A 15150-nucleotide genomic window follows, 5' to 3' on the forward strand; every position below is an offset into this window, starting at 1 on the left:
CTTATACGTCTTGTTAGGAAGGTGCTCTACTCTGTTCTCAGACAACAACTCATGGATGACGAAGGCTTGCATACCATCATGTGTGAGATTGAAGCCATTTTGAATGATCGACCTATCACAAGGATTTCAGATGATCCCAATGACTTGGAGGCGCTCACGCCTAATCATCTGTTACTTTTGAAGAGGAAACCATTGCTGCCACCTGGACTTTTCAAAGAGGAAGATCTGTATACCAGAAAAAGATGGCGACAAGTTCAGTATATGGCAGATCTGTTTTGGAAAAGGTGGTTGAAGGAATACCTCCCACTATTACAAGAGAGACAAAAGTGGAACAAAGAAAAGAGAAGCTTCGCTGTTGGTGACTTAGTTATCATTATGGATCCCACTGCACCAAGAGGTTCATGGCTGATGGGAAAGATAATTGACACTCATCCCGACAGGAGGGGTCTGGTGCGATCCGTGAAGCTCAAGACGAAGACTGGACAGTTGGACAGACCCATCAACAAGATCTGTCTGCTGCAAAAGGCTGCAGAGGTTGCAGACAACACCTCTGCTGCACAAACAGTCTAAAGTTCACTTTAGTATTGGCTCCAATTTATTTGTTTTTTGTAATTGTTTATCACAATTAAGGGGCCGGTGTGTAGGAGCCAATATGGGTGTTTTGATTTATTTTTGATTATTACTCTTATATGGTGGTGTTGTTGCACCGCCAGGCCACTAGAGGGCAGTTGAATCATTGGTGGTGGGCTGGGCACGTCACCTGATCTACTCATTGATAAAATGGACACTCATGGGAGAGCCGGTGTGTTTGGACCGCAGGAGATGCGACAGTTCTTACCGCTATCGCTATCACCGTCACAGAAAGAACATAGGAATTAGGAACTTTAGAAACACAACCGCAGGAATTAGGACAATACACAAACAGTAGACACACGGGTGCATTTGTTTGGGGTTATTATTATTATTTCATGCAAACGGTACGAGTGCTGCTGCTGTCAAGGAACCAGGCTGGAGGCGAGGCGAGCGCATCAAGAAACACATTTTGGTGAGTCCAAACGCCACCGTGACTCAACTGAACGAGGCATTGGGCCAAATTTTGTTTTGACACAACAATACCCATCCGTTACTACATGTCAACACACACACACACACGCTTGCCAGCCACACACACACACACGCACACACACACACACACACACACACACACACATTGAACAGCCTGCCGGAAAACAAAAGTAGAAAAAGAAGAACAACAACACACCGCACACTGATTCTAACTTGGATGGAGAGCGCCGCCATTACATACACAGTTAAAATCATGCAAACACGAACATTGCGCGAACGACTGCGTCGACACCTGCCGTGGAACAAACGGGACGAACCGAGGCGCATATATGGATAAGAACAACAACACCAACACTACACGCACACGAGCGCACGCGCTACAACACAAAACAGCTGCATACAACGCGTGTCACTGTGGACTTCTGTATCGCAACGCGGGGCAACGCAACTCTGGGAAATTCCCAGAGAATGCCCGCGAAATTCTAGTAAATTACAACCATGAACTGCTTCTGACAGAATACGCCATCATATAAGCTTTTTTAATTATTTAAAACAGGATCGCTGTAATCCTTTTTTTTTGCTTGGCCATGCCTTCTTCAGTGATCCTGGCCATGTTTTGCGCATGCGCACGTCATTCACTTCCTTGTTTACGGGCCGACAAAACTGTCTATTTACTCTAAATCTACGGCTTGATGTGTGACAGATGTAATTAAACAGTGTGTAATAGATAGGGCTGACCCAAAAAAATCGATTAATCGACGATCGATCGATATGCACGGGAATCGATCTTGAAATAAAAAATCGAATAGTCATTAAAAAAAAAGCGGACGCTTTTGGTCCGCGAACCGGCCCCATTTGGTCCGTGAGCCATGCTGCATGCTGGCGCCTCGCAGACCTCGCAACGCCTCCTCCCCTCTCCCCCCTCACTCGTGGCAAAAGAAATCAAAAGTGTAGAATCCCTGATTCCCTGCCACTACAACCCCTTCGGATTCGGAACACATCTTCTCCAAAGCGGGATTTATTGTCTCTTTTCTGCACTAATATAAGTACGGTAACTAACTATAATATTGCACTCTCAGAGACAGAGACGCTTTTTAGGTTGTGCGAACGTTGCGGCCGCACAGGGCCTCACGGAGTCGCGCCTGCGAGACGGCATTTTTTTATTAGTTGAAATGGAACGGCTTTACGTGTCTCTCTCTCTCTCTCGCTCTCTCTCTCTAAGCAATTCTCTCTCTCTCTCTCTCTCTCTCTCTCTCTCTCTCAAAGCAATTCTCTCTCTCTCTCTCTCTCTCTCAAAGCAATTCTCTCTCTCTCTCTCAAAGCAATTCTCTCTCTCTCTCTCTCTCTCTCTCTCTCTCTCTCTCTCTCAAAGCAATTCTCTCTCTCTCTCTCAAAGCAATTCTCTCTCTCTCTCTCTCTCTCTCTCAAAGCAATTCTCTCTCTCTCAAAGCAATTCTCTCTCTCTCTCTCTCTCTCTCAAAGCAATTCTCTCTCTGCGATGCGATTAAGAACAGCTGCCTGGGTGCTGTGCGAACAGTGAATCATTATATAGTTTCTTACCTTGTGGCTCGTGCTGGTTTGAAGAAAGAAGAATTATAGGCATAATCCAATTATAATCCATGGTTTGTTTGTCTGGATGATGGAGATCCAACACTATGTCATATTATTAAAGTAGGCTAAGTAAACTTTAAGAAGAGCTGGTCAGTGAGAAGCTACTCCGCTCTGCTAATTTATCTGACCTATATTTGCGCAACTGACTGGCATTTGGTAGCCTAGTAATTATACTTATTTGGCAGCACCTGCAATTCAGTAACCTACAGGCCTACACATTTCAAAAGGCTTTCATATGCTATTAATATTTTTTCTAATAAGGTTTGTCCTTATAGATAGAAAAGTGATCATTTTTGTATAGTTTTGGATATTAATTAATTAATTATTAAAGCACAGGGCCTCGCATGTCTCCCAGGCAGCTCTGATTGCGTGCGCCTCGCTGCTGTCATATAAAGCCTCGATTAAATTACGCTTTATTTCAGTTAATTTTACGGCAAGATAAGGAAAATGCCTTTCCTTTACACTTGCGTGTGCTGTTTCCACGAAGCCTCTGAGTTTATTTCAGTTATAAATGCAAAATGCCGTTGCTGTGCTGCTTTGGATTATATCTTTTTTATTTGAGAGGTAATGCCTGTGTCAGGCAGTTTTATTTGATGTTGACTTGTTACGGTCGGATGTTTTATTGTAAGACTAATTATTTGTGCGTCACTGCTTTCATGAAGGCTGCTACAATTGGGCGGATTGGGTCAAGGCAACAATTGTTGCTTGTTGTTAAATAAAATAATTGAGACCAATCCAAGCATGCGTTTCTCTCTGCTATATCGTTGTTTTATTTATTTTAAGCCTAACACCGGGGCTCCACCGGGCGCGTCAGCGTCGCGTCTCCGTAACCGTCAGGGAATGTTCCCTTTTTAATCAATGAAGGGTGGCTCCACTGCCCGCGTTGCGTGACATTAACGCGTCGGAGGCCTGGCGTAATTCATTGTGCGTCACTGCTCGCCTCGCAGCCCCCCCCCCCCCCCCCCCCCCCCCCGTCGGATGACGAAGCGTCGACGATCGATCGTGATTCGTTTCGAAGCGTAGATCATCAAAAACGTGATCGAAGGTCAGCCCTAGTAATAGATTACATTGATGTGTGTTGCAGTTGGAGATGGAGAGGAAGTCAGAATCCAGCCAGCAGCACTACTGGATGATTCAATACCAGAGGCTGTTGGAGTCCAAACCCATGTCACTGAGGATGGAGGTAATAACCACACCCTATACTACACCCTACACACCACACAATACCATATGATACACCCTATACTACACCCTACACACCACACAATACCATATGATACACCCTATACTACACCCTTCACACCACACAATACCATATGATGTCACTGAGGATGGAGGTAAAGGTAATAACCACACCCTATACTACACCCTACACACCACACAATACCATATGATACACCCTATACTACACCCTACACACCACACAATACCATATGATGTCACTGAGGATGGAGGTAATAACCACATCCTATACTACACCCTTCACACCACACAATACCATATGATACACCCTATACTACGCCCTACACACCACACAATACCATATGATGTCACTGAGGTGAGGATGGAGGTAATAACCACACCCTATACTACACCCTACACACCACACAATACCATATGATGTCACTGAGGATGGAGGTAATAACCACACCCTATACTACACCCTACACACCACACAATACCATATGATACACCCTATACTACACCCTACACACCACACAATACCATATGATACACCCTATACTACACCCTACACACCACACAATACCATATGATGTCACTGAGGATGGAGGTAAAGGTAATAACCACACCCTATACTACACCCTACACACCACACAATACCATATGATACACCCTATACTACACCCTACACACCACACAATACCATATGATGTCACTGAGGATGGAGGTAATAACCACACCCTATACTACACCCTACACACCACACAATACCATATGATACACCCTATACTACACCCTACACACCACACAATACCATATGATGTCACTGAGGATGGAGGTAATAACCACACCCTATACTACACCCTTCACACCACACAATACCATATGATGTCACTGAGGATGGAGGTAATAACCACACCCTATACTACACCCTACACACCACACAATACCATATGATACACCCTATACTACGCCCTACACACCACACAATACCATATGATACACCCTATACTACACCCTTCACACCACACAATACCATATGATGTCACTGAGGATGGAGGTAATAACCACACCCTATACTACACCCTACACACCACACAATACCATATGATACCAGAGACTGTTGGAGTCCAAACCCATGTAACTGAGGATGGAGGTAATATACTACTATGCTATGCTATGCTATGCTATGCTATGCTATACTATACTATACTATACTATACTATACTATACTATACTATACTAATATATGATACGATACGATACCTGAGATGGTTTCTGTCTCTGAGGATGGTATGGTAACGATACCATACCGTACCATACGACGATACGATTCAATACCAGAGACTGTTCAGTCCAAACCCATGTCACTGAGGATGGCACTGCACTCCCTTGGTCTCCCCCCCCCCCCCCCCCCTTTTTACTAAAAAAAAGCAGGTCACTAAAACTGTGACGTGACAATAAATATGATTCTGATTCTGATTCATGTCTCTCTCTCTCCCTCTCCCTCCCCCAGGAGGCGGGCGTAGAGAGGTCACTGGTCAGCCTGTTGTCCAAACTGTCAGCTCAACACTTCCTGCCCATCCTCGCCCACCATCACGTGACCAGACACACCCTGAGTCACATGACCCCTTCTGACCTCCACAAGGTAACCTCTGATTGGTTGAATAATTCATTAGTTGTAAACAGCAAAGAGGTACAGCCAGACATTAAAGGGATAGTTCCGGATTTTTTTACTTAAAGCTGTATGAAATACTTGCCATTAATATAGTGGTTGCAACTGTATTAATTGATTGCCCGAGTCCCGTGGTGGGAGTTCTGCTCTGGTTTTGGTGAAATATTAAGTAGTTCCGATCATTTTGTGGGGGCCCTGGGGGGCACAGGGGGCCACGCATTAAAAGTAAATTAATTCACAAAACTAGCGTCATTTGTATTGTTGACCTATTTTCTGCCATATAGTGCAACTTTCGTTCATTTTTGACCCCTCTATCACACAGAATTATGTTTTTTGTGTCCATATCACTACGCCCAAAAATTGTTCCATGTGATAGAGAGGTCAAAGTTGAACGAAAGTTGCGCTAATATTTTAGAAATAGGTCAACAATGCAAATGACGCCAGTTTTGTGGATTAATTTACTTTTAATGCGTGGCCCCCTGTGCCCCCCACAAAATGACCGGAACTACTTAATATTCACCAAAACCAGAGCAGGAACTCCCACCACAGGACTCGGGCAATCAATTACAGTTGCAAGTATTTCAAGCCAAATTCCAATACCGCAACTTTCACATTCGCTCACTCCCCTCGCGTCCTCCACTCGCTCCTCGGCTCCGCCCCCAGCGAGGAGGAGAGGAGGAGGAGAGGATTCGATGCGAGGACAGAGTGGTGGAGTGGATTTGCCTCTAGAATCGGAATGTACTACGCTGTCATTTCAAAGCGACGGCACATTCCGCTATCACTTATGACGTGAATCAATTCAATTCAAAGGGCTTTATTGGCATGGGAAAACATACGCTTACATTGCCAAAGCAAAAGTGGTGGACCGTGGAACAATATAGTGTCACACAGCTGGATCACTGGAACTCCGAACCCAGAGCCGTACAGTCTACATAATAGACAATTCATCATATTGTGCATGTAACCGAGGCCAATGTGTATGTATTGGTAACATGTGCAAGGCTATTTATTCCTGAAATAGTGAATAAGCGCCAGGATGCGCACACTTTTATATTATATGATTGTGAAGCACAGTGAAGGGAATTCCTGACCTGCCCGCAGCCCGCGTTCCTTTTTGCTCGTATAAATCACCCCCCTCCTCCTACAGTCCCTCCTCCGACGGTCTTTGCAAATAACGGACACTATAACAGGAATTAGGTAGTCTCTCTGACTTAAATATTCAGTTCAGTCCACATATAAATAAATACATTTTTGTCACCGTCATTCATAGCAGTCTGTGCATTCAGGCATGCACAGAGAGAAATTAACTATAGCTTTTGAGGTGCGCACAATATAGCCTACTTTTATTATGCTTATATCACACAACGCAATAAAGCCAGTGGCTTGTTGTGGTCCTTTCACTTTCACATATGTAGGCTATAGGCTACTTTATCATTCTGAAGCTCTATTAATTCAGCGAAAATGTGTCTCTTCAACAAACAGCAAAGCTATTTAGTTTAATGTGTGTGCATGTGTTGGGTCAGCGTCGCTGACTCAGAGCCGCAGCGGCCGGCAGCTAGTGGGTGGGGGGGGGGGGGGTGCATAGTATCGGGTTTCAAGCAGTGTTTTCTGTGCCACATGTGGAGGAGGCGGACTTGAGAAGTCACTGGAGAAGGAAAAAAACATGTACACGTGATGCGGAAATCCGCCGCGAGGAGACAACATACCCCACCGAGCCTGCACCTGATGTACACTCGCTCTATGCAGTCTCGGAGAGCCCACTCGGCTCCTCCACTCGACTCCACTCGCCTCCTCGATGGAGCACTTTAACAATCGGAACGTTAACCATTTCCGGGTCAAGCTGGAATGACCCCGAGTGATCGAGTGGGAGTGAGCGAGTGGCCGAGATTTTGGGTATTGGAATTTGGCTATAGAGCTTAAGTCAAAACATTCTGAACTATCCCTTTAAGAAAGACATGCTTTATCCACCAGATGTTGTCAGTGTAGTAACATGTTTTGTCCACCAGATGTTGTCAGTGTAGTAACATGTTTTGTCCACCAGATGGTGTCAGTGTAGTAACACGTTTTGAACACCAGATGGTGTCAGTGTAGTAACACATTTTGTCCACCAGATGGTGTCAGTGTAGTAACACATTTTGTCCACCAGATGGGGATCAGTGAAGTGGGCGTACAGATGGCACTTCTGGACTGGGCCAAGCAGCAGCAACGCCTTTCTACTCCAAAAGGTAAAAAATACTTTAATTTCCCCCGAAAGGTAAAGATACTTTCATTTGTAATCCTAAAGGTAAAAATACTTAATTTAATTACTTCATTTATACTCAAACGCTGACGCGTTTTGGGAGAGCCGCCTTCAGAGCAGACCAAAAAGTATTTTTTTCACTTTTTAGTCTGCTCTGAAGAAGGCTCTGCCGAAACGCGTCGGGGTTCGCAAATAAACATGAGAAATTGCATCTGAGCCAGTATTGCGTCTTTTATTTTGGAGTGCCGCTTTTTCTATAGTTGTTTTATGAGTTAAGTTATTTTCAAAGCTGAGCACCCACTGCCTCAACCAAGGGCAGTTTCCAGAGGAAGCGCACCGATTTGTCTTTATTTTTATCCGTGAATAAAGCTTGTTTTGATGAAAACCGAAATCTGGGAAATATAATCCTCGGATATCTTATGGGTTTTAAAAATCCAGTTATCATTGAAGTCTATGGGCGTGACCATCTTGTTCCTGGTCCATTGCCTGTTTATCGATAGCTATAGCAACCGGGAGCTAACCAGATGATAGTGAAGACCGAGATCTTTCGCAATTCAATAAAAACATAAAAAGTTAAAACGCATCCAAGTCGTCTTTGGGAGGCTGAGCCTTTGGCCTCGTTCTTGGCAGGTAAAGAGTTTAACCTCCATTAACGCCCGTAAATAACTTCTCTCATTGACCGCCATTATACAGCAGGTCAGTGGCATTGGAAGTGGGGTGCTGAGGGGGTGATTATGTGTTAGACGGCCCATCACGGTCCCGTCACTAGTCGTGTTAGAATTAATCATACCTCCCGTTGTTGTCGATCGCCATGGGAGTGTTTTGGCTACATCAAGCTACTTCAGCTACATCCGGGATAGCACCTGGTGCGTCGCTAAATGTGCTCCGTCGCTATAAATTGATGGGCGCTCTGATTGAATGGTCCTTAATTCCCCCGGGCGATTAATGTGTTAACATCTCGCAGGTTGCTACATTAGTATATTCTCACTTACATAAAGGTTAAATTAAAAAATTAAAAAACAAGCTGTACCTCGTTGTAAAGGTGACTAATCATAATCAACAATGAAAACGATATAAAATACAGTACCGATTGGTTTTATTAAAGGGGAGATATAATCAACCAAAGTTAAGCTTCAGAACTTTTTGTGGGGTGTTTTAATAATGAAAAATCCGAAACTATCCTAACCTCGGTCCCATCCCTGTGTCCCCCCAGAGGCTGAAGAGGAAACGGCAGAGGCAGCGGCCCCTAGTGCTCCATCCCCCTCTGCCTCTCCTCCTGCCCACACCCCCAGCCCTCCTTCGACCCCCGGGACCCCCGTCACTCCGTCGGCCCCCAGTCCATTGGACGCTCCGGGGGGCTCCGAGTGTGTGGTGTGCATGGAGACTGTGGTGAGTACTCTACTGTATATAGTGTGTGTGTGTGTGTGTGTGTGGTGTGTGGTGTGTGGTTTGAGAACTTCACATGTCCTGCCATTGGCAGTTCACTAGAATTTCAGTGCATTGTCAGAAACAGATTAAGCTCTATGTATTTAGGCCCTGGCCCATGGCCCTCATGAGGGGAAAGAAAAAAAGAAAGATATGAAGAGTATATGAAAGCCAAAATGTTAATCCTTTTTGGCCCCAAGGACCGCTTCCGCTTCCAGTATATTCAATTGCATGTTGGCATTACCAACCACCCACACGTGCAGAGTGAAAGAGTCAAAGATATTCCACACGGTGTGGTGTAATAAAGAAATAAATATTCAGCAGGAGACACACGTAGTATAAAGATTGTCTGTGTCTGTGTCTGTCCCTCTCTGTTGCGGTAGTCAGTATCTCTCTCCCTCCGTCTCTATGTTGCGTCGCAGACCGCATGCATTGTGGAGCTGCGTTGCATCAAAATATGCGTCTGTAAGAAGCGCGTCGCTGTATGATGACGTTGCGTAAGGGGGTCCTAATGGCCAAAAGAGGTGGTTGCAACGTGCCTGAATAAAAGGGTTTTATATTAACTGTACAATGTGTGTAGACATTGGGAGGGGGGTAATATGCCAATTACCGTGCCAGAGTACCTAGCAAGTGTTGTGTAAAATGTGGAGTAATTTGAGCGTGTGTGTGCTGTGATACGTGAGCGCGAAGCTGTCTCGAGGTCCATTGGGCCTGCTCTTGAATTAAGTCTGGATTAGACCTATGCTTTTCTGGGCCTAGAAGGCGATCTAATCTACCGCTGGAGACGGACGGAGGCTCCCTATTGGTTCACCAACCTTGAAGGAAGAGTGTGTGTGTTGATTGTTTGATTGATTGATTGATTGATTGATTGATTGGTTGGTTGTGTTTTCTGTCCTCCAGGCTCAAGTCATCTTCCTGCCATGTGGTCACGTCTGCTGCTGTCGGATCTGCAGCGACGCGCTGCAGAACTGTCCTCTGTGTCGAGGAAGCCTGGAGCAACGCGTTAGAATCTATCACACCTAACTCTATGTCGAGGAAGCCTGGAGCAACGCGTTAGAATCTATCACAACTAACTCTATGTCGAGGAAGCCTGGAGCAACGCGTTAGAAAAATCTATCACAACTAACTCTATGCGTTAGAATATATCACAACTAACTCTATGCGTTAGAATATATCACAATTGAATCACTATGTATCACTATGTAGATCAACACATTAGAACTAATCTACCAGAACTAATCTAAACTATCAGGACTAATCTAATCTATCAGAGCTAATCTATTCTATCAGAACTAGGCATGTAACGATTCACTCAACTCTCGATACAATTCAAATCACCATGGTTCAAGATACGATTTTTCACGATTTTTTTAAACACAAAACTATTTTCCAGACAAATGAACGAAAAATCTTTTATTATTATTATTTCTCTTAAACAAATCCAGTATTTTCTTATTTTTATTTTCAATACTGTAGCAAATGACTTTTTCAGTCTGCATCAATACCCTGGCCTCGCCTTATTCTGGGTTATTCTGGGTTCTTCCCACCACTACGCGTCACTATGCGTGCGCCATCTTGAGCGGCGCACGCATCCACACCCACTGTTTCTGTTCCTTTCAAACTCCTATCAGATGGCTTTTCTGGTCAAAACAAGCTTTATTCGACGGTCCATAGCCAATGTACTAATGATTGTGGTAAGCCTTTGTTAGCTCCGAGCAATCGATCATATCCGACCCCATAAAAACACACATAGTAAGTCACATAAGTAACATCCAGTTCCGGTTTTTGGATTCTTCAAAATAAGGGTTGCACGGGGAAAATGCTGGCGGTGAACGGGTGAATGAATGAATTCACGCTAGCGGCCAAGGTATTAAAGATAGTTTATATCAATATATATCGTTACATGCCTAATCAGAACTAATCTAATCTATCAGAACTAATTACAACTTCTACTAAAACTTCTACCATCACCTCGTGAATATTTATGAATCTACAAATATAATATAATACTAATAATCAACTGAGAATGAGAATGAAGTGACGTACAGTATAATGGTTCATAATATTCCTGAAAACATTCAGTTGTGCCTTTCTCTGGAAAAAAAAAAATACAAATAGACTGTTGGTCCATGTTCTAACCCTTATACTGCCGTGCATGTGTGTGTGACTGTGTGTGTGTGCGTGCGTGTGTGCATTTTCTCTGCGTATTCTGTGTATGAATGTGTGTGTGTGAATGGATGACAATGGATGAATGTAATGCACAATCTATGTAATGGTGTATGCATGTGTGTGTGTGTGTGTGTGTGAATGGGTGAATGTAATGCACTATCTATGTAAGCGCACCATATATAAATGCACCATTGAATTACCATTTATATTTATGAATGATAAACCCATGCATGTGTGTGTCGCCATAGCGACATATTTATGAACGATAAACCCATGTGTGTGTCACCACACCACACCATCACAGTGTCATATCAAACATTTATAAATGTGTCTAAACGATCTTTATTCCATGTAGCAGCTTCACCTCTGAACTTTGAACTCCGACCCCCTGGTTGTGTCGTGGAGTTTATGGTGATTTTGCATTAATTTCTGTTTTATTTAGTTGTGTTTTTTTTTATAGATCATTTCAGTTTTTTGTTTTTTTCTTCTTTTTTTTGAAGTGCTAGAACACTGTTTCCCAAACAGTGGGTCGTGGACACATTTATTTTTATGGGTCCCTTTTTTTCAATAAAACAAAAAAAAAGAAATAAAAAATGAATTAAAAACATTCATTTTTTCAATAATATAAATAAAATTCCAATAAATTACAAAATAAATGTTTTAAAAGTAGTGTAAATCGCAGATCTACAAGTACCATGAGCAGATCTAGCTTACAAGGCTCAATTACTGTCATCCTTGTGAGGCTATTTTCACTAGCTTGGGTTTAATTTTTTCAGTAATTTCATGAATAAATGCTTCGCACCGCGCGCGCTATGAGTGGATGTCTTAGATTACCAAGTATTTTGAATTTCCAAAAGACATGAATGCAGTATAAAAATATTTTTTTTATACTGCAATCATGTCTTTTGGAAATTCTTTATATCTTGTTCTAAATGTCTTTATTGTGTCTTATAGGCTTTAGAGGGTATGAGCATGACATCATCATCATACCCGGAATGGCAAAGATGTGGCAAAAATGGCCTTGACAGCCCATACATCTGATTGATTGCATGAAATGACTTTAAACAACCTCAAATTCACTTTGTCACTCACTTTGCCACTCGATCTGCCATTCACGTTATGCATGCACATACCCTCTATAGTTAGAGTCCTCGTATAAGCCCCCTGGGCTTATTGCCTCATGGCACTTCCCCTTTTTATGATTTTGTGTATGTTTTATTGAATTGTTTTATAGTGTGCTAAATAAAATAAAATCGGAGGCTAAAATGTTTGGGAGGCACTGAGCTATAATACCTGGCAGTGAATGTGTTTTAAAGTGGGTTGGGGTTTTATTAGTCTCGCGTAGGAAGACAACTATTCCATAATCTCTGAATGCTATACTGTAGCTATAGAGTCTGGAACTACACCTCCTGAAATGAAGCTATATTATGCTTAGATGATTTCTATTTCTATTATGATAAACTTGTGCGACTGTAAAGACAAGGCTCCACTTCTGCTTTATCGCTTAGGCCTACTCATGATAGAGCTTCTGTTCCTCCAGACTGTATGACGAAACATTTGAAAATTGAGCGAGAGGCAAAAGTCTGGCAATGTGAGACTATAGGGTTTTATTAACTTTTATTTTTTTATTTTGTGTTATTTTGTTTGCTCATTAGTACATGCATGTGTCAGGTGGGAGCGATTCCAAAATGTCTGAATAGTTGTATTTGGATTAAATAAAAATCAATTTAAATAAACTAATTTTTTCATGTTTTCATATCCACCCAGAATGCTGTGTTTTAATATACAATAAAGATTAAGGACAGACAAGCAGTCTCACCCAGGCGGATATGTTGATCTGACCCTCCATTCCAATAACTCAGAAACTACAAAAAATGTCAAAGTAAAAAGTTCCAGCATGTGTCTCTACAGTAAGCTGAATTATAAAAAAGTGTGAATGGAGTTTAGGCTTGATTTCAGAAAATGTGCTTATTTAAAGTGCTGAAGGCAAATCGTGTTCATTTATTACATACATGTTTTCTAGGGGTATTAAGGGCTGCTGAATCCAAATCTGCTGTATGTATAACTCAAAAATGGATGCTAAGCCCTCAAAATTGACCATTTAAAGATGGTCACCACTATACTGAAATATATTACATAGCATCTTTTTGAAACTTATTTTTTTTAATTTCTTTTTAGGTTTTCATATATGGGGAATCCAATTAAATATTCAGATTTCAAATAAAGTGTGAGTAAATTGCATAAAACTCATATATGTTATATGTTAAAATTGTCATTTATTGGTGAATATTTTTCAACATTATCCGATAACTTATATGTTCCCAATTATTACATACATAAATGTGTCATTATATAAAGGTAACCAACTCCATAATACTTGCTCAAAAAGCATATAGCAAGCATGTGGTATTTAACAGATGGCCTAACTCAAATATCAGCCACTAACACCTTGCTGCTTCTCTCAGAAGGAGCTGAACCTCACAGAAAGGCTGCTCAGCTGCAGAAAAAAGAAACAATACAATCACACACACACACACACACACAGTTCTGGGTGTGGCTGGAGCTTCTGCCAGAGTGAACACACCTGGAGACCGTCATCAGGCCAGCCCTATTTAAGTCACAGCCTCTCCCTGACCAGCTTGCCAGATTGTTTCTGCTCTCAAGCTCTCTACATCAAGCTCTCAAGACATTTTTGCTTGTTTTAGACTACGATTTTTGCCCTATCCCTTACAGCCTCGCTGATTGACCTTTTTTTATTTGAACTTTTGCCTGCAGCCCACGTTTCTGTCTCTGCCTACTCCTTGAACTGTTTTACTTGCCATTAAAGAACCTGATATTTGTGCAATCTTGAGTCTATCTCACAGTACCTGACGTTGAACACAAATTGTACACACAGGTTGTACACAAGTTTGGCTGTTGTCAGAAAACATGGCTGAGGGAATGGACAATACTCAAGAGGTGTCATTGGAGCCACAGTTGTGTATCATATGTCAGAAAGACAATAAGCAAAAGCTCATGACAGTTAGTAATGATGGCCTCCACTCTGTTGATAGTGTTAGACAACTCCGTTCTAAATTACATAATGACAATTTCAGAGATGCAACCAATCGACTTGAAATACTTTTTGAGAACTCATCGCAATCAGTATTATGGCATAAGAACTGTCGATCTAATTACATGAGTAAAACTAACATTGAATTATTAAAGAAGGCTGGATTGAAAAAAGGAAAAGACCAAAGTTCGTCTGCATCCACATCAAATGCCAATCTGCAAAATGTTAGTTTACGGAGCAAAACATCTCCAGTTGATTGGAAGCAGTGTATCTTTTGTCAACAAGATAAAAAAGAGAAACTTCATCTCATACAAGAAGTGAAAGTCATCAGGAGAATAATAGAATCAGCAAAGTATGATCAAATCCTGAGAGTTCGACTAGCTTGTGTAAATGATCTTACAGCTGCAGATGGAAAATATCACCGGAGTTGCATTGTCTTATTTGAACGTAGGGCTCATCGCATGGCCAATATGTCACTTTAGAGCACAGAGATGCCATTAGTGTGGCTTTGCCAAGAGCTTGAACAGACAGCAAAGCAAGCCGATATCTTGGATCTTGTAGATGTGTGGGACAGGTACTGTGACATAGCTCAAGAGAGTCAGCTAGATATACCACCTTTTCTGAGTCGGCGGAATACATTCAAGGATAAATTAGCCAATCAACTTGAGGGCATATATGATTTTGTTGTTCTGCAGGATCACCCTCGAAATTAACCTCGTACTGTAATGGTTC

At 42.3% G+C, this 15150-nt stretch overlaps 1 protein-coding gene across 1 annotated transcript in view; it reads left to right on the forward strand.

Annotated features, from left to right (window-relative positions):
- The window catches only part of lrsam1 (leucine rich repeat and sterile alpha motif containing 1), a 36709-nt gene extending 23607 nt beyond the window's left edge, over nt 1–13102 (forward strand). Inside the window, exons 21-25 of the mRNA XM_079512603.1 lie at nt 3761–3859; nt 5375–5506; nt 7680–7758; nt 8986–9161; nt 10098–13102. Of these exons, the coding sequence (XP_079368729.1) occupies nt 3761–3859; nt 5375–5506; nt 7680–7758; nt 8986–9161; nt 10098–10220 (609 nt within the window). The 3' untranslated portion in view covers nt 10221–13102. The remainder of the gene's footprint in view (nt 1–3760; nt 3860–5374; nt 5507–7679; nt 7759–8985; nt 9162–10097) is intronic.
- The last annotated feature ends 2048 nt before the right edge of the window (nt 13103–15150 follow it).

Source organism: Electrona antarctica, assembly GCF_951216825.1.
Source record: "Electrona antarctica genome assembly, chromosome: 10".
NCBI classification, from domain to species: domain Eukaryota; kingdom Metazoa; phylum Chordata; class Actinopteri; order Myctophiformes; family Myctophidae; genus Electrona; species Electrona antarctica.